The sequence below is a fragment of the Rattus norvegicus genome, chromosome 10 (assembly GCF_021556685.1).
Source record: "Rattus norvegicus strain SHRSP/BbbUtx chromosome 10, alternate assembly SHRSP_T2T, whole genome shotgun sequence".
Taxonomy (NCBI): Eukaryota; Metazoa; Chordata; class Mammalia; order Rodentia; family Muridae; genus Rattus; species Rattus norvegicus.
In genome coordinates, this window is record NC_141543.1 from 59,664,579 (window position 1) to 59,684,337 (window position 19,759).

Sequence of the window (19,759 nt, forward strand, 5' to 3'; positions counted from 1 at the left end):
GCTTTGGTTGTATTTTGCAGTTGACGACTTTTCTATCATCTGATTCTTCCTGTACCACAGCCCTTCTCTGTCCCTCCCCGACACTCCGTGCCCCAACTTTTCTTGTTTATATCAAACCTCTTTGTCTCTGAGGTTTAAACGCCGCTCTTCCCTCTGCCAGCAAGATGATTTGATGCTCTTGGTAGTTCCCATCAGAGACCTTTCCCAACCTAGGCCTCATCAAACTAGTCCTACTTACTCTCGACCACAACCCCTTTATCTTCCCGAGGGTGCTTATCAAAAGTTCTAATCTTTTCATCTATGGAATATTTTCTCTTGTGACAAAAATCTCAATATTATCCTCCAATGAGAGAATCGCTCTACGCAGAGGGGACAGGAGGCCGAAGAGTGACAAAGGCACAGGAAAATCCACAAGCTGCAATTCCGTCCACACTGAGTCGCTCTGGGCACTTCAAGGACCAGTTTCAAGGATGGAACCAATCAGTCATGTTCCGCTGAGAATTCTGGCTTTCTCTCCCTTGGTGCTGTTTTTCTTTCTCGGTCATCTAGCTAGGCTCAGTCCAACCCTGAGCATCCAAGAACCTCTAGAAATCCTAAGAATGATCCCGGGTTGTGTGTGATTGTTAGGCGGTGATTCAGGAAGACACCACTGGGGAAGTAGAACCTAAGCTCCGCCCCTGTGGGACTCGGGAGGTTCAGGGCTCGGGTCTTTTAAGATCTGCCCCCTCTACTCTACGAAAAGGCGGGGCCCCGCGCACAGTTGTCACCTCGGAGCCGCCACCCGACTGGCTTTCACGTGTGTTCTGCAGTTCAATAACAGCTCTCCTTCCGGAACTTCCTGGGTGACGACCAATCACAGAGTCCTTCCTGTCCCGACCATTATCATCCGGCTGCCAATCGGCGCGCCTCCGCCAACGCCCCTTAAAGGTGCCGCCGCTGCCGGGGAGCCGGGCGGACGACTCGCGGTTCCGGCCCCCACCCTCAGTATGGAGGCCGCCCGGGGGCGGCTCGGGCCGGAGCAGGACCTTTCGACCGGAGCCGACCACCAGGCCGTGACTTTCAGCGGCAGGCCGTCCCGAACGCTCTCGAAACCGCCCTCAGCCCGGACGCTGTCCGGGGAGGAAGAGGCTGAGAGCGTTGGGGTCGCGAGCCGTCACCCCCGACCGTCCCCGAAGACTTCGAGCGGCAGCATCGCCCATCGGCCGGAGCTGGACACTTGGGAGGACAAGCCGAGCGCCCGGGCGACGCCGTCAGGGGCCCGGGGCAGCCGGGGGACGTCAGGTTCCGAGCACACCCCGCCCCCGTCCTCCTGGTACCCGGAGCCCGAGCCCAGCGAGGATCAGCCCTCCGCTCTGACGGTCTGCCGTCGAGGGAGCCCCGGAGGCGTTGAGATGAATGTGGAGCTGCCTCAGCAAGAGGGTGACGACGACGACGACGGCGACGACGAGGAGGCGGCGGATAGGGCTGGCCACTCGTTTCCCAGCCGCCTTCAGGACAGCCGCAGCCTGGACGGACTGAGTGGGGCGTGCGGCGGAGGGGGATCTTCATCCAGTGGCGAGGCCGGCGCGGGCGGAGGACGTCGCGCCACCATCTCCAGCCCACTAGAGCTGGAGGGCACGGTGAGCCGCCACGGCGACCTTACTCACTTTGTCGCCAACAACCTACAACTCAAGATCCGACTGAGTGGCGCCCCATCACCCGTTCCTCCGGCCTCTGGGAGGCCCTGCCTAACGCCCGCACCCACCCCCACTATCCCTCCCATCGACCCGGACGTACTGAGGGATCTGGAGCGGCTGAGTCGCGAGCTGGGCGGCAGGGTGGACCGTCTGCTCTGCGGGCTGGGTGGTGCGGTGCAGGAGCTGACGGCATTGAGCGTGGGCTGCATCCAGACCTACCGCGACGCGGTGGACTCCTTAGGTGAAGCCGTGGACATGAGCATCAAGGGCATGTACACCTTGCTTGCGCGCTGCGAGGAGCTGGAACGGGCTTTGCAACCGGTTCAGGGGCTGGCACGCCAAGTCCGAGATATCCGACGCACTCTGGAGGTGTTGGAGGCCCTATGCAAGTGACCAGGAGCATAGAGGAGAGGCCATGCCTAACCTGGCCCGAACGTGGTCCAACAGGACCCTCAGGATTCGTCAAAGAGCCCTGGTGGAAACTGCCTGCAGAGGGGAGGCCTATGCGTTACAGGTTCTTCCACAAGCATTTAGGGGGCCTGTGCCCATTCTAAGCCTAAGGAGTGTGAGTGGGGAAGTTCTGAGGATTTTCCTGGTGGGAAGGGATGTAGCTCTGCTTTTATTCAGTTGGCCATCCGTAGCTACCCTGTTCTTCCTGACTCTTCTCCCTAAGCTAGAACGCCGTCCACGGGAATACAGGCCCTTAGATCTCTGCTGGAGGGTGGGGCAGACCCTAGTGTGTGATCAGAAGAGAACAGAGGAGACCCCAGCCCCGCTGCGGCCATCCGGATTCCAATGGTCATACCTCAAGTGCCGGGGGGCTTTAGGAACTTGAATGATCCCTGTCCACAACCATGCGAGGGCGAGGGTACACCTCTGCATAGCCTCCTGCTTCTTCCCTCTGGTCCCCTAAAATGCCACGGGGTGGAGCTAACGGGAGCACATTTCAGGATGGAGAGAGAGAGAGGTGGTGGGGGGAGTGTCTCACTGCTCTCAGGGTTCAGGTAGAATTGTTACCGGGTTTGAAGCCCACCTGTTGTGGAGTATTCTAATCAATTTTGGCTTTCTGAGTTTTTGTGGAATTAAAGTGCTACTGCTGCTGCTGCTGCTGCTGAGGCTGAGCCTGTTTTTGTGCGGGTCGGATGGGTTGAGAAGCCAAAGGATCGGGAATGAAGACCCCTGTGGCTCCCGGAGTGGGAACGGGAAGTGTGGGGGAGGAAGAATCAAGCTGGATGGAGAAGGATATGCGTCAGAGCTGAGGGAGATAATTTCATAAAGGGCTCAAAGAGCCACTACAGCACAAACACAAGCAAGGGTCTTGAGGGGAAAGGGCTTCTCTGTTCCCGATAGACAGGTAGACACTAGACAGATTGGTTGTCTTGGTTATGGAGGAAATATAAACTCCTGACCTCTCTGAGCTGATCAGCACAGAGACAATTGTGTCCCAGTCGCAAAGGCTGTCTTCTTACAATTTACATAGTACAATCAGGAACTATATGTTATGATCACAAAATATCCAAGGTCACAAAAGTAACGATTCCCACACTCCAAGACATTCCCACATTTTTACAGCGTTCCAGGACATTAGTTTAGTTCGAATTGTTTCAGTATTAGAAAGGTCTCCTTTTGAGAATATGATTAAAGCTGGCAAGGCCACCTTGCTAAGAGGTGAGCATGAGTAAATCAAAACTGAGCGAATTCGATACTTCTATCATAGTAGCTAAGGAAAAAGCCATCACATAGAACTTCCAATTTAAAATCATATAGAACTTTTTATTAAAAAAAAAATACTGGCCCGTACGGGGATCGAACCCGCGACCTTGGCGTTATTAGCACCACGCTCTAACCAACTGAGCTAACCGGCCAGATGTGAAGAACACTTTCTTCTAAAGCCATGTAAATATATATGCATACCCACTTTGCCCAAAAAACTCATTTTCTAAAATGAAAAAACAAAACACCCAAACTAATCAAATGAAGTGCCCAAGTGAGCAATCAAGCAGAAATTCTGTTAAAGCCCAAGAGATGAGATTTTGGCATTTGACTGTTGGTCGCAGAGCAAAAATGATATTCAAGACTGGATAAAATGTTCTAGTAGTCACTCTCAAATACGAAGTCACAAGACGCCAGAGACTGAGCAGTGAGTGGATGGACGTGATATGACATGAGATCCAGAGTCTCGAGAAGTGTCTTTACGTTTCTATTTTCCATAAAATAAAAGCCACGAGGCACCGCTGGGATTCGAACCCAGGATCTCCTGTTTACTAGACAGGCGCTTTAACCAACTAAGCCACGGCGCCTACGTGACATTGTGACGCCTTCACTACTTGGCCAGGTCAATTTCAGGGCACATGAAGAACAATGGAGGTATTTCGTGGCATTGCTGGAAAAGAATGAACGAACAAACGAATGAAGAGGAAGGTAGAGGAATCTGACTAGTAAACCTGAAATTGTATCTGATGACAGAAACCCTTGTTTGTTTCTAAAGTACAAAACTGAATGTAGACATCACATGCTACACACGACGAGGATGGGATTCGAACCCACGCGTGCAGAGCACAATGGATTAGCAGTCCATCGCCTTAACCACTCGGCCACCTCGTCCATGCCTCCCCACTTTCGTTTGGCTTCTCTGAGACCTCAACTCCTACTCCTGACTGGGCTGGGCCTTCTTGCGTTTGTAGAATGAACTCAGTTCACAACGGCGGAGTGAACTCAGATTAGTGTTGATCTATCTCCCAGCGGCAAGGAACACTGAATGCTCCAATGGCGGCTGGCTGGCCTTGAGAGTCCTGTTCTCTGCCCAGAATTACTTTGATTATCCGAAAAAACAAAAAACAAAAAACAAAACAAAACAAAACAAAACTTGCGAGATATACTGACAGGGAGGCATCAAGACTTGGCTCCTGAGCTTTCCCGTTCTTGTTCTTTTAAGAACTGTTTCTTCTTTGATCATTGGGGCAAAAATAAAGGATAAAATTATAAAAATAACAAAAAGGAGCTGACCCCGACGTGATTTGAACACGCAACCTTCTGATCTGGAGTCAGACGCGCTACCGTTGCGCCACGAGGCCGGCCGGCCACGGCTGTAGTCAGGGCACCTCATGACTACTACATTAGCCACCCCATCCACTCACCGGTCCTCAGTGATTTAATGCTCCTGGAAACCCACAGAATGAAACTTCTCCCCGGAAGGAAGACCCTCAGACTAAACTCCTCAGAGCGAGCAGCTCACACCTCTTGCTCCAAGACCTCCCACTCTGTCCCTGGAGTCCTGTGGAAGGCCAAGTGGTAGGAGATCAAAGATACTTCTCTCGCTCCAAGGGCAAGCACCGGTCTTATTCCACGATCATACTGTTAAAGCCTTGTCTTAACTGGATCCAGAAGGGCATCAATCTGTTGGTCTTCTCCCTCCATCAGTCTCTTAAAAGTGTTTTATCGGGTGAATCTTCTCTCCTTCGGCTGCCCAGGTTCCCTCAACTGTACCTGTGGGGTCCTGAATCATCCTCATAGTTTCTGCCCCAGATGCTTGCTCCTGTCCCCTAGACTAGTCATTTCTTCTTCCTAGGTCTTCTGCATCTGCCATGTCAGGCCAAACTGAAAAGGGAGACTCATTCTGGACTCTCTTCTCCCTCACATTTCTTTTCCAGCTCCCCAGTCCCACCCGATCCATTCCCTCAGGAACCCTGCCAATGCTACGAGCGTTCCTTCTCTCAGCCTCCAGTGCTGGCTTGCTATAGAAGTTCCTCCACCGCTCACTGGCTTGAAATCAAAGACGCTTTGGACGTCAGATCAACCCTTACCTTCATGGATGGGTCCCCAGAGCCAAGAAGTTAAGTTGTTAACGCGTGTGGGCTCTTCGTGTAAGATTCACACAGGCTAGTTACATTTATGTAATTTTTACTTTTAATAAATATTTGTTTGTATTATTTTAATGGAAGGGGGCACATGAATGCAAGTGCCCACCAGAGGTCAGAGGATCTCCTGATCCCCTGGGGTTACAGGCAGTTGTAAGCTATCTGATGTGGGTGTTGGGAACCAAACTCAGGTTCTCAGGAAGAGCAATATGTGCTCTTAACCACTGGGCCATCTCTCCAACTCCTACTGACTTTTTGGTTTTGTATACAGAGTCTCACAGTGGTCAAGGTGGCAATGGACTTGGATTCCTTTGGCTTCCGTTTTCCCTGTGCTAGAAGTACAGGGATACAGAACTAAAACTAACTTTAAAGTCCTGGTTGCTTTCTGGGTTTGGGGGGTTTTTTTGTTTTGTTTTTTGTTTTTTCTTCTCGTTTTTTGTTTTTGTTTTTTGTATTTGTTTTTTGAGACAGGATACAATATATATATATTACTCTATAGCTCTGACTGGCATGAACTCTCTATGTAGGAATGGCCTTGATTTTCAGCAATCCTCCTGCCTCAGCCTCCAACTGCTGGGAATACAAGCATGTACTACCAGTTTATGTATTTGTCTTTAATTTCTATCTCCCTCCTGTGCTCCATCCTTCTTCCTCCTCCCTCTCCTTCCCCTCCTTCTCCCCTCCCCGCCCCCTTTCCTTCCCCTCTTCTGTTCTATGAGTGAACTAGGTGCCACGCTAGGCCATTGAGCTACACCCCTAGCATCTGCTGATCCATTTTTCAAATGCCTAAACCCCTAAATGTCTGTGTGCCATGGACTATGGTATTGCTTGATCTTTCAAAATCCTTCTTCTTCTTCTGTTTTTTTCTTTTCTTTTCTTTTTTCTTCATTGTTTGACCCTCACATACTACTCAGGAGTCAGTTCCCAGCAGCTTTCCTCCCCACATGCGGTGCCTTTCCCCCTTGAGCCCACAATGGCATTTAAAATACTCCTTGTGTTCTTTTGAGGAGGGTCTCCCTCTGTGGCCCACTGGCCTAGATCTCTTGGCAATCCTGCTGCCTCATGCTCTCAGGTGCTGAGATTGTTTCTTGCTAAATTGCCCAGGCTAGCTCTGAATCTGTTTTGTAGTCCAAACAGGCCTTGGATTTGAAGTTTTCTTGCTCTCTGCTCTGGGAGCTGGGATTACAGGCCTGAGCCACCAGGCCCTGCTAGAAATGCTACATTTTAGTTGTCTGGGACCAGCCTGAACCACATGAGATCCTCTGTCAAGGGGGAAGGGGAAGAGAAGAGAGGGTGGGAGGGAGGGAGGGAGAGGGGGAGAGAGAGAGAGAGAGAGAGAGAGAGAGAGAGAGAGAGAGAGAGCTGAGTGAAGTAGCTCACACCTGCACCACTAGTACTTGGGAAGTGGAGGCAGAGTCAAAAGTTCACAGACTAAGGACTCATCTCAAAAAATATAGAGAGATAATAAAATCTTTCCTTAGAAGACAGCAGCACAGCTCTTTTCCCTATAATGAAAACCATATGACTACTAACACCTTTATCTCCCAAACTATGATCATTTAGACTTTATTGATAAATTGTTTTTGTTTTGGAAGAAACATCCCTTGGTCCGTATTCTAATCCCAGCACTCAGGAGGCAGATACAGGGATTTCTTTGAGCCTGGGGCCAGCCTGGTCTACATACATATACAATGAGTTCCAAGGGCCATATTGTAAGACTTGGTCTTAAAACAACACAAAAAAACAACCTTTTCTTTTCTGTTACAACAATAGTGAGTGAAGACTAAAATCCTGGGTGTGGTGGTAAGATTTGTAAAGCCAGCACCAGGGAAAAGTGAGGGGGATAATCTCAAACTCAAGGACAACCTGGGTTACTTAGTGAGACACTGTCTGGAGAAAAACAAAAACAAAAACAAACAAACAAAACTCCTGTTGTGGTGGTGGTATACCAATATTACAGTCAAGATCAGTTCTTCAAGGCTAGCCTTGGCTATACTTCAAGGCTAGCCTGGGCTATATTTCAAGCTTGGGACCAGGTTGCTTGTTTTTGATGGAGGAGTAAATCAAAAACTAATAAAATTATTCACGTGCAATAAAGGAGAGGCACAGAGATCTCTAGATGACGCTACCTTGTAAACGTTGCTTTAGGAACCATGTACACGTTTAATAGCACTAGAAAATGACATTGAAAAGTCAAGATGGCAGACTGGAAGCACGCACCTGACGCGGAAGACCGCGTGCCAGTTTGCAGACAGCCCCATGATGTGCTGGCAGCTGATGCCGACCTCTGTGGGCAGTCCCTCTTGAACCGCCAGCTCTACCCTACCCTGTGTGTTGGTCCTCAGCTCCCCTGAGCCTAGAGGAAGCAGAGGAGGTTCAGGAACACCTACTGTGGGTCGCTGCCACCACCACTGGAGCAGTAGTGGACAAGTGGGCCAAAGCAGGAAGACAACCTAGGTGGAAACATACACAAGTACAGCGCGGCACGGGAAGTCTCTGACCAGGTAGACCGGGTCATTCGCAGTGGCACAGGTCTTCCTGGAGTTGCTGCATGAGTAAGCCTCCACAGTGATGTCTGGCTGCTCTAGGACAGGCTGCCAAAGTGAATCCGTGCCTAGCAACGGATCTGGGGACCAACCCACTAAACCCAGAGTGAAGCTGGTGCCCAACATGTGTTGCCAACACACTACCAGCGTGTGCTGAATGGAATGCCTGTACCTGAACTCCACAGCCGCTGTCTGAGAAGGAAACATAGGTTCCAAGGCACTGACATCGCTCCACATTCAGTGATTTATACTCTTTTGTTCCCTCCCAACAGGGGAAATTTGAACTATCAGATAATATTTGGGGTCACTTTCTTGATTTCTGTCTTTATATAGATACTCATCTCCCTCCCTCCCCTCTCTTCTTTCTAGAACACCGGTCATCTGTAGTACTTACTACTGCCACAGGGTGGCACTGAAACTCAGAAACAGTTTTTCTAGGGCAGGCTTCGGAGAACCAAGGTCTTGGAAAAAGTCGGGACCAACGTACAAAGCTCTCTTAATTTCATTACCGTATAACATGAAGTGTGACTACCTAGTTTTTACCGTCTAGGAGGCCTCTTAGACTGGAAGCCTACTATAAGCAGAAAACCCCAAACTTCCAGATGCTAGATCTAACCCCGAATCCCACAGCCAGGTTGACTTTTTTTCCTCTAAATATCTCTCAGAGAGAGGCCTCACGGCACATTCCAGAGATCCTAGAACTTGGGTGGCTGAGACAGAAGAGCTGCCACAAGTAGAAGGCCATCCTACAGCACACAGTGAACTTCAGGCCAGTCAGAACCACAGAGTGAGACCCTGTCTTTAAATATAAAAAGTCAGTATTTCTTGATCTCTTGATTCCCTTACTCCAACCCACCTGCTCGAGTCGATCCTGATTCAAGCCCCAATCTACCCCTTCTACACGTTTCTTTCCCATCTTCCTCATTCATCTTCTCCTTAAAATGTTTTCCATGTTGCAACCAGAGTCTAGAGGACAAATCTGACTATGCCTCTCTCTGTATCTGTAGAAGCTGAGGAAGTTTAGCTCTCGTCCACCTCTCCAACATCGATCTGATCTCTTCTGCTTCCTTAGGCTTCAGAATCCCTGGCTTCCTTCTGTCTGGCAAACACACAGGCTCATCTAGGCCTGGCTCCTCCCTCGTCTGGAATGCTGTTTCCGCAGATCTCCAAGCGGCTGGCTCCTGCCCTTAGATCTTTGGAAATCCTCCAACGCAAGCCCGAGCCTTTCCTCACTTAGTCCTCTGACACAGCTTCTTCTGCCTGGAGATAGTCGCCAGCTACGTCGTCACCGAGCTCAGCCTCACAAGTCACAGGCAGGGAAAAGACTCGAACTCTTGCGTTCTTTCATTTTGTCTGTGCCCTTAAGCGCAGTGACATATTTTACAGCATCCTGACTTCTATGATGGAGAATACCCCCCCCCCAAAAAGTAAATAAATGTAGCTAGGAATGGTGATGAACACTTTTGAACCCAGAGGCAGGAGGGTCTCTGTGAGTTCGCGGGCGGACCAGCCTGATCTGCATAGTGGATTCTAGGAAAGATGGAGCTATATATGAGACTATGTCTCAAAACCAAACCAAACCAAACCAACAATGTTTGTTAGCTGTTAGCCCTGGCTGTCTTCAGTGTGCCACCATATGGAGCTAAGAGGTGACTTGATTAAACTAATTAACTGACGTATCTTTTTTGAGACAGGATCTCACTATGTACCTTTTTTTTTTCTTTTTTTCGGAGCTGGGGACCGAACCCAGGGCCTTGCGCTTGCTAGGCAAGCGCTCTACCACTGAGCTAAATCCCCAACCCCCTTACTATGTACCTTACAGACCTGTCTGCCTCTGCCTCCTGAGTGCTGGGACTAAAGCTATGAGCCACCAGGCCTCACAATTTCTTTTAAATATTGTGTATAAGTGTGTGCATTGAGTGTGAGTCTGTGTGTGTGTATGAATGTGTGTGTGCATTGAGTGTGAGTCCGTGTGTGTGTGTTTGTGTATGTATGAACGTGTGTGTATGTATGAATATGTGTGTGTGCATTGAGTGTGAGTCCGTGTGTGTGTTGAGTGTGGTGTGTGTGTTTGTGTGCATTGAGTGTGAGTCTGTGTGTGTGTATGCATGCGTGTGTGTATGAGTGTGTTGTGTGTGTATGAGTGTGTGTGCATTGAGTGTGTGTGTGAATGTATGTGTGTGCATTGAGTGTTAGTTCGTGTGTGTATGTATATGAGTGTGTGTGCATTGAGTGTGAGCCCGTGTGTATGTGTGTGCATTGAGTGTGAGTCTGTGTTGTGTGTTGAGTGTGTTTGTGCATTGAGTGTGAGTCCATATGTATGTGTGTATGAGTGTGTGTGTGCATTGAGTGTGTGTTGTGTGTGTTTGTGTGCAGCTTCCAAAAGCGGGCACCGAATCTCTAGAGTTACAAGAGGTTGTAAGCAACACAATACGGGTGCTGGGAACTGAATTTAACAAGAGTGTTCTGTGATCTTTGTTTCAACAGAGGATTTCTCTGTGTAGCCTTGGCTGTCCTGCTTTGTAGAGCAGGCTCGCCTCGAACACAGAGATCTGACTGCCTCTGCCTCCTGAGTGCTGGGATTAACACCTGGTGCTGGGATAACCACTGAGCCACCTCTACAGTTTGTTTGTAAAGTCATTTTAGTTCTTTGTTTTATTGAACCGACTAACTGAGCACGATCTCGAATTTCTGACCCTCTTTCCTCTACCTCCCAAGTGTTGGGACTGTAGGTGTTTTCCCCTTATCCAGCTTAAGATTCATATTTATATGAAAAAGTTACTATAAAATTTCACCATGTAGGAGCTCGGTAGGAAAGCAGTTTTTTCGTGTGGTCCAGACTCTGCATTTGATTCCCAGTGCAGCACAGGCAGAAGTTTCAATATAAAGGGGGAATTTCAATAAATAAGAACATTTAATGCTACAAATGACTTAGAATGCCACTCTATGCATCGATGAAGATATACTATAAGACTCAGAAGGGAAAGTGGAAGTATAGCTCAGTGGAGGGTGCTTACCTATTACCTATATGCAAAAGCTTATCTCCAATACTGAAGAAAAGAATCAGGACATTGGGGGTGGAGAGATGGCTCAGCAGTTAAGAGCACTGACTGCTCTTCCAGAGGTTCTGAGTTCACAGCAACCACATGGTGGCTCACAACCATCTATAATGGGATCTGATGCCCTCTTCTGGTGTGTCTGAGGACAGCTACAGTGTATTCATATATAATAAATAAAAAATTAAAAAAATCTACGTTGTTGTTATTTAAGTTACAAATACTATACTGTTTGTCAAACATTCCACCAGTCTTTTATAATGAAAGTGTGAGTGTGTGTGTGGGTGGGGGGTGTCTTTTGTCTGGTTTGGGATCTCATGTTAGGTTAGGTTTATCCCCCACTCAGTGGGAAGAACTCCAGCCTGTCTTTCATGACCTTTAAGTAAAAAACGTTGACTCTGCATTCTAAATGTTTTTACTCACTGGTTTAGGTAAGGGGACCCCATGTATTACTTTAGGGAGACAGAAACATTTCCTCTCTCTCTCCCCCTCCCCCCAATTCCTTGAAACGAAAATTTAGGAATTATCTATTTCAAAACTTTCCTTTGATATTATTCTAGTGTCACCCTTTAAAGTTTTTAAATTTACAGCATACATTACCTTGCAGGGTTTTGTTGGGGTTTTGTGTGTGTGTGTGTGTGTGTGTGTGTGTGTGTGTGTATTTGTTTGTTTTGTTTTGTTTGTTTGTTTTGTTATCAGTCTCTCTGCCTAGAATATAAACTGGAGGGACTTTATCGATGTATTCTGAGTCAAGCACAGTGCCTGGCATCTGGGAGACATCAGATATTTGTTGAATGAATGAAATCCCTCTGGGTCTTGTCTTTTAGGCTGGTTTAGAGGCACACACACACACACACACACACACACACACACACACACACAGAGAAATGAGAGAAGAGGGGGTGCAAAAGGAGGAGGTTCATTGTCAATGGGACTTGATTGTGAACTGGGATGGTAGTGAGAACTTTCCGATCGCAGGCATTTCATCCGAAGCCCCAAATCAGTCACATCACCCTAAGAAGAGGTTCTGGGTCTGTAACTGAGCAATGTCCGCGGCCTGGCAACTCAAAGCGAGAGTGAAATCGGTGGTGAATCAGCCTGGTTTAAGCCTCCCAGGGGCGCACAAGCTGTTCTAGTCCCCCACTCCATTCTTCACCTTTTCAGATCCCTTGGGATCCCGAGGAGGCTGTCACCTCATCCACCCACATCCTATTCTACCCATTCCAAGGTTGCTCATTTCTGCACTCGGCAAATCTTTCATGAAACCGAGACAAGTTATTTAGGGAGAAATTAGAGTCGTTCATCGGCAGAGGTTTGGTCTTGGGTGGGAGAGGGAGCCCTCTGACAACCAGGGGCTGTGGGGGGGGGGGGCGGGGAGGGCTTGGCGAGACTGTGGGGCAAAGCTCGGTGCTGAAGCTCTACTCCTTCGTTCCCTCATCTCCTGGCGCCCAAGGCAGTGAGTGGGAAGCACAGGAAAAGGGAGGATTTGGTGGTTACGGGTGCATCCTCCCGGATTCATCCCACAAGCACCAGGAGGTGAGCATCGGCTCGGGTACCTGGCCTATAGACATCTGCAGAGGGCGCAGCACTATCGCGAGACTTCCGGAGGCAGCTGCATGGCGCCTGAGGACGCAGTTACCATGGCAACCGGGCGGCGCCTGAGCACGCGGGAAGGAGGCTTAAGTAGAGAGGTCTGGCCTGCTTGCTCTGGGAGACTTGATGAGTGACCCTCCTCAGACTTCTACGGCCTCCGCTTTGGGCCCCCGAGGCCATGGGTCGGATCTCCGGGCTCGTGCCCTCTCGATTCCTGACGCTCTTGGCTCATCTGGTGATTGTCATCACTTTGTTCTGGTCCCGGGTAAGACGTGGACAGGGCGCGCGCGCGTGTCTTCTTGTCCCTCCCATTCTCACCTTAGAGTGGACCCAGCTCAGCTCAGTCCACTCCCACAGACCCACACTGGGTCCGTTGCTCCCGTCCCCCGCAACCCCATCCCTCTTTTGACATTTCTTTCTTTCTTTCTGCCCGGCTCACCAGGAAAGCAACATCCAGGCTTGCCTGCCTCTCAAGTTCACCCCGGAGGAATATGAGAAGCAGGACAACCAGTGAGCTCTTGGGGCGGGGTGAGAGTGCCAGGGTCTTCTACGCAATCCGGAAACCCAGGTCCATCACCCTTTCTCTCTGCAGACTGGTAGCAGCGCTCTGCCTCACCCTGGGCCTCTTTGCAGTGGAGCTGGCTGGCTTCCTCTCAGGAGTCTCCATGTTTAATAGCACCCAGAGCCTCCTCTGTATCCTTTCTGCCTGGCCAGCGTCCCCATGCGACATCATCACCACTCACTCTTTCCACTTCTGTAGGCCTTTTGGGCACAAGTCTCTGCCCTACGTGGCAAAGCGAATCTCTCTAGGTGAGAGGTTTTAGACAGTTTTGGGGAATTAATAGACTTCAAACCTTAAACCCTGATGTGAGCCAGGTTCTGGCGATCCATGAGTGGGAGTAAAACCACTTTATCCTGTTTGAGGAAGAGATGGATAAACATCTGTAAATCAGTGTGATTAAACAGTATTCTGTAGGAGTGTGCAAAATACAAACCATTGTGGGAACTCAAAAGGGACCAAGAAAATGAGACACATAGGAAGGTTCTCGATACCCGGGTGTGATGTTGCAAACCTTTAATCCTAGCACTAGGGAGGCAGGAGCAGGTGAATCTCTAAGTTCGAAGCCAGCTTGGCCTACATAGTGAGTTCCAAATCAGCCAGGGCTACATAGAGAGACCCTGTTTTTAAAAAAAAAAAAAAAAAAAAAAAGATAGCCGTTGACTCTGAGTTGTGGACAAGGAGGACCAGAGCACTGGAGAAATTCCCACAGTGTATCAGACCTGTAGGTATTCTTGTGAGGCCTAGGGCATATGTGACATTAACTCCCAAAAGTGTACAGGGAGAGGTCCTATCAAAACAAACTCAGCTCTGGCCTCTTACACATAAGTGTCCACAAATTCAGAAGGCATGGCTGCCAACTCTGGTGTTTGTCTTAAGGGAAGGGAACAAGCTGAGCCCAAGTCCGAGTACTAAAGGGACCCATCACTTACCTATTATTTTCCTTGACTCTGCTGTATTTTTAAGCCATTGCAGCCCACTGTAGCGCGTCTGTGGCCCTATCTTTCTTCATATTCGAGCGATGGGAATGTACCACGTACTGGTACATTTTTGCCTTCTGCAGGTTATTTTGGAATGGAGGGTGGTGGAAAGTCTACCCCAAATCTGAAGGTTTCCCCCACCTAGACCTTTCCTGCACATGTGAAATTGGTAGAGTTTTAAAGAGTCGTACCCATCCGCTAACCCACTCACATATAAGGCTTGGAGGTTTGAGTGTTTGGGTCGGAAGGGGCTCTAAACCCACCCCCTACTTCCACAGCGCTTTTCCAGCTGTCACTGAAACTGCGTTATTCATCGCTGTCTTTGGGCTGAAAAAGAAACCCTTCTGATCACAATCCGATGAAGAGACCAAAGCCGGAAACGTGATGAACTCCCTCCCATTGCTGGAAGAAAGGGAGAGGCTTCAGTTTTCTCTCGCCCTAGTCTTTTGCTCCTCCCAACTGCGTCTAAACAGAAAATGGCAATGTTGGGATAAGATCTCACAAATCTTGGGTTATAATTTTATTAGAGTTTTGTAATAAAATTCATTTTATAATAAGAGCAAGGCTTAGACTATTTGTCAGAAGACCATTGGGTAAATCAAAAGGCTGATGTAAATAAAGGCTTTTTTCTAGCCTTCTGTACGTGAGCTAGTAGCTTATGCTTCTATTTGGATTTTTACGGTACAAAATAGGCGGAAGTGAGTGGGCGGGAATATGTAAATAAGAACCTCACATAGGGCTTCTAATTTGCTGTATGTGAGCGGAGCATTATGGGAGAACTTTGTTTCTCTCTTTCTGCGCCGAATGGAAAAATAAAATATTTCAGGCGACTTGCAAATAGATATTGCTCTTGAGTTGCAATAACTATAAGTCATTGGGTTCGTGCTAAATTGTCATATTCTCACCCTTTCTTTAATATGGAATGTCTTTACTTAATTAGGAATGGGCTCCCTTTGTCCTTTATCGTCAGGAGGTTAATCCTTACCTGTTCCTCCTCTCGGAGGGCAGATAGAAAATGATGATTGGAGCTTGCATGATCTGCTGATTAGCATTTCCGTGTAATCAGGACCTGACAACATCCTGATTGCTCCTATCTGATTCTCTGACGATCATATTTATTTCGCATGTACTGACTGATAGAATTTAGGAATTTTGTCCTGTGCTCCTGAAATTTCTCCTAACACTGGTCAGAGCCATGACTTTAAGGTGCTTTTAGTAATTGTGTATATGACTGATTGCTCAGACCTTATTTCTATGACAACAAGTGCCTTGCTGCTGATTGTTTGCCCAGCTTCTAGAAAGCACTCTAGGCTCGGTGTGGGGAAAGCAACCTTGGCCCCTCCTCATGCTTACCAGGAGATCCTTTCTGATGAGGCCTTAACCCTTATGACCTAAAGCGTCTCTTGCCTTCATCCCCACATTTCAATTCAATGACCTCCTTACCGTAGGCAAAGCCCTATTAACAATACTGAGAAAATAGATGTGATATGACCTATACTCAGCTTTGGGCATATAGAGACATTTCCCAGCACTCCCAGACTTGTTTAATCCTGTAAATTGTGGTACATGCTACCTCCCCTTCACCCCCCAAAAAAGAAAGATTTTAGGAGTTTAGTAGCAAAGCTTGAAGTTGTAACTTGAGAGCCACCAAAATGTTACATATGTCTCAGCTATTGCTCAGAAACTTAACTACAGCTCTGTGAGAAGCCCACACCCACACCCTTGCATGTGTCTTACTGAACTTGGAAAAAATTACTTTTTCCGGGAGCTTTACTGACAGGTTGCCAAACATAACTCTTATTTAAATTAAGCAGTGTGAACTTGCGATTAAGCAGGTTATATTTACACTGGAGACACAGCTAGCTCACCAGTGAGTGTATACTTGCTGTGCCTTGAGGCCCTCGGTGAAATCCTCAGCATTAAAAACTTAAAGAAGCCAGAACCGGTGATCATGTCCACAATCTCAGCACTCAGCATGCAGAGGCAGGAGCGCCACCCACAAGTGAATTCCACCCAGCCAGGGCTGCAGAGTAAGACCCTTTTCCCCCAACAAAGCAAGAGGACCTTGCTGCCCCTTGTAAGGGTGGACAAATTGGCCCAGCTCTTGAGGTCCCCGCTGCATTCCTCCAGCATCAATGCTGTGAAGAGGGCGGTAGTTGAGCAGCTCAGGATGGAGGCTGAGCCCAACCTGAGAAATTCCCCAAGCAGCTGCAGGCTTGAAGCAGTTCTGTCAGCCGAACGCTGAGCACTATCCTCTGTTAACCGAATTGTCAAGTACAGATCCCTTTGACCCCAGAACATCTGCTCCTTTTTGTAGGCAAATCTCTCAAAGCTTTCTCAAAACACTTTTATAAGCAGTGAATTTAAGAGAGCTGAGTGCGAAGCCTGTACAAAGTTTTCTTATAACTGTCTCCTGGTTGTCAGTCCATCTCATCTACCTCGGAAATGTCACTGGCTTCTGTTTCCCAAGGTTATATGTACACGGGCTGTATGGCTTTATATACACATACAGGCTCACTTCAGCAGCACAGATACCAAAACTGGAGGACACAGAGGGTTCCGGTAGCCTCTGTGCAAGGGCGATACATTCCTCAAGCATTCCTTACCTTTCAGTGACATGTTCCTGTAATTTAAAGACACTACATACACATGTGGTGGGAAGGTAGATGTCTAAAACTTGGACAATTAAAAATATCACAATTAGGGGTTGGGGATTTAGCTCAGTGGTAGAGCGCTTGCCTAGCAAGCGCAAGGCCCTGGGTCCGGTCCCCAGCTCCGAAAAAAAAAAAAAAAAGAAAAAGAAAAAGAAAAAAACCACAATTAAACATGAGCTGGCTCCCCTAAAAAAATAAAATAAGTAAAAAATTTAAAAAGGTAATAGAAGTCTGGAAGGATATCGCACATCTTTAATCCCAGTATGGCTCTTTTTCAAAAAGAGAAAAGAAAGGAAGAAAGAAAGAGAAGATCAGGCAAAGGTTACATCAGTGTGGATTAGTCCTAAGATTGTTGGAACTGTGTTACATTGAAATCAGCATAATCCATTCAACAAGAAGTCATTCAGGTAACCCAGAAACCTCTACCTTCATGGTTTGTGTCTTATTCATACAAATACACAAAAGTGGCTAATAATTTCATAGAACTTTTTGTTCTGTTTTTCAAGACAGGGATTCGCTGTGTAATCTTGGCTGTCCTGGAGCTAGTTCTATAGACCAGAGTGGCCTCAAACTTACAGAAACCCACCTGCCTCTGCCTCACAAGTGCTGAGGTTAAAGATGTGTGCCAAAAATCATCACAGAATTTCATAGAATTTTAAAGAGATTTGCCACACTCAGGAGGCAGAGGCAGGTGGATCTTTGAATTGGAGGCCAGCCTGTTCTACAGCATGGCCAGTCTAGGATAGCTAGGACTGCACAGTGAAACAAAAACATAGAATTTACACTAAAGAATCTTATAGAAGGCTGGAGAGATAGTTCAATGGTTATGAGGATCCAGGTTCAAATCCCAGCACCTACACGGCAGCTTACTCCTGTTCCAGGGGATCCAATGCCCTGTTCTGTTCACCATGACACTTGGCACTTACTGGGAGCACAGATATGCATTCAGGCAAATAACTCATACATGTAAAATAATAAAAATAAAATAAGAATATTGTAGGGTTGGAGTTATAGCTTAGCTATAGTCGTTTAACTAGCATGACCATAGGGTTGCTCCCGGGCACTGCCGCCCATAGGAAGAATATACTATTATTTGTATTGTGCACTAAAATATATAATAAACTTATATACATAAGCGTGTACTTTCCAGGAGGGGTACCTGTAACCATTCCGAGAAAATTCCCATTACCGACCACTTTTTGTACCCAAACCCAGAGTCACTTGTGTGGCTTTAGCTCTCTTCTTGGCTTGTTTGATTACTGTCTCCTTGTCCTCTTCTTCCTCTCCTTGTCCTCTTCTTCCTCTTCCTCCTCCTTTTCCTCCTCTGGCAGGACTGAGGATCGAACTCAAGACTTCATAGCATTTCCAGTCCCACTACCACCAGCAGCCCACCCCTTCTTTTCTTTTTGCTTTAATACAAGATCTCATGTATCCCGAACTGCCTGATCTAGCTGTATAGCGGAGATGACTTTGAACATCTGATCCTCCAATCTCTGACTCCCAAGCATTGGAGTTATGTGGAGGATTGTTTAACCACCCTCAGCTTTTGTGGTGTTGGGGATGAAACTTAAGGTCAAGTGCATACTAGGCAAGCATTCTCCCAACTGAAGTGTATTCTTAGCCTCCCACCCCCAGTCACCTCTGTAGTCCTCAAACACCAACTAGATGCTTTTGTTTTTCCTATAACTGTGGAGCAGCAGTTCTGAACCCAGACATTGCCCTGCCACCAAAAGTCAGTCACCCTCCTTCTGCCTCAGCCCCCTCATTTATACTTGCAAACATCAGCTATCTACAGCTCAACACCAGAGGACCTACCAGTTAGCATCTGACAAAGACTTTCATTTGCTGTGACGTTAGTGACTTTCTACCTGAGGACTACTTGTCAGGATCTCTCTGTTAAGGATCGATGGCTGTCCCAGAACTTACTATATAGACTGGGCTGGCCTTGAACTCAACAGCTCTGCTGGCTTCTGCCTCCTGCTTGCTAGACTAAAGATGTGTGCCAGCATGCCTAGCTATAGACCTCAGGGCACTCAAAAGCGGCTCTAAGGCTCGAGTCCTGAGGGTTCTCTCTCCTGCCATTTTATTCTAGATCTGTAGTTGTCTGGCACCTTCAGTTCGGGTGTTAAGTCTGTTGTGGGTGTGTTTCCTGCGAGGCTGGGGGTTGGGCATCACGCAGCTTGAGAAGCAGCTGTCTGGCTTCTGTTGAACTTGCTACTTCTCAGTAATAAATACTTTATGGGGTGTGAAAGAGTGCTACAGCCACTTATGAAAGGGCCAAACTGGTTAATGTCAGCTCACAGACACTCTGGTGGGATTTTAAGGAAGACTGAGATGGTCCTCGTGGGGAGGGGGTAGAGGGACCAGAATCCCAACTCTCTGACATCTCCTTAGGACCTTTGCCAGTGAGTTGACTTGGATCATGGGGCATGTGCTGTTTTCCCCTGTTCAGCATCCATCCTTGTCCTAGTAAGAGGCTGGCACACCCCCATCTCCTCATTTTCTTTTTTCCTCAAGGGTAGCCAGACAGTCTAAACCTGGCCAATAACAGCATCCTATCTTCCCTGCTCCAGTGATTAATTCAACCATAAACCTTGGCAAGCCAGGACTTGTGCTGCATATTTGGGAAAGAGAAACTTAGGCTCTGTCTAAGGGTTTTACTGTTGTGAAGAGACACCATGACCACGGGCAACTCTTAAAAAGGAAAACATTTCCTTCTTTTCCGGTTCCCGCAGCCGCAGCCCTGAGCAGCAAAGTTTCACGCGACACCCTCTACGAGGCGGTGCGGGAAGTCCTGCACGGGAACCAGCGTAAGCGCCGCAAGTTTCTGGAGAGGGT

General features: G+C 47.9%; 2 protein-coding genes, 5 non-coding genes and 1 pseudogene across 18 annotated transcripts; 4 read left to right on the top strand and 4 right to left on the bottom strand.

Moving 5' to 3' along the window:
• The first annotated feature begins 936 nt into the window (after window positions 1-936).
• On the top strand, window positions 937-2,791 carry Borcs6 (BLOC-1 related complex subunit 6). The gene is given in 1 exon segment (NM_001017474.1): window positions 937-2,791. A coding segment is annotated over 1 exon segment (1,083 nt). The 5' UTR covers window positions 937-986; the 3' UTR covers window positions 2,070-2,791.
• A 676-nt stretch (window positions 2,792-3,467) lies between these two features.
• Trnai-aau6 (transfer RNA isoleucine (anticodon AAU) 6) lies at window positions 3,468-3,541 on the bottom strand. Its single transcript has one exon. It is a non-coding gene; the product is annotated as a tRNA-Ile (tRNA).
• Window positions 3,542-3,902: 361 nt separating this feature from the next.
• Window positions 3,903-3,976, bottom strand: Trnat-agu3 (transfer RNA threonine (anticodon AGU) 3). The gene has a single exon. It is a non-coding gene; the product is annotated as a tRNA-Thr (tRNA).
• A 222-nt stretch (window positions 3,977-4,198) lies between these two features.
• On the bottom strand, window positions 4,199-4,280 carry Trnas-gcu7 (transfer RNA serine (anticodon GCU) 7). The gene has a single exon. It is a non-coding gene; the product is annotated as a tRNA-Ser (tRNA).
• Window positions 4,281-4,678: 398 nt separating this feature from the next.
• Trnaw-cca5 (transfer RNA tryptophan (anticodon CCA) 5) lies at window positions 4,679-4,750 on the bottom strand. The gene has a single exon. It is a non-coding gene; the product is annotated as a tRNA-Trp (tRNA).
• An 8,025-nt stretch (window positions 4,751-12,775) lies between these two features.
• Tmem107 (transmembrane protein 107) lies at window positions 12,776-15,096 on the top strand. 12 transcript variants are annotated; one of them, NM_001109648.1, is given in 5 exon segments: window positions 12,776-12,993; window positions 13,171-13,238; window positions 13,321-13,421; window positions 14,254-14,350; window positions 14,546-15,096. In NM_001109648.1, coding segments are annotated over 5 exon segments (423 nt in total). In that variant the 5' UTR covers window positions 12,776-12,906; the 3' UTR covers window positions 14,616-15,096.
• A 134-nt stretch (window positions 15,097-15,230) lies between these two features.
• Snord118 (small nucleolar RNA, C/D box 118) lies at window positions 15,231-15,366 on the top strand. The gene has a single exon (XR_015632453.1). It is a non-coding gene; the product is annotated as a U8 small nucleolar RNA (small nucleolar RNA).
• Window positions 15,367-16,131: 765 nt separating this feature from the next.
• LOC148002926 (guanine nucleotide-binding protein G(I)/G(S)/G(O) subunit gamma-5 pseudogene) lies at window positions 16,132-16,682 on the top strand (annotated as a pseudogene).
• The last annotated feature ends 3,077 nt before the right edge of the window (window positions 16,683-19,759 follow it).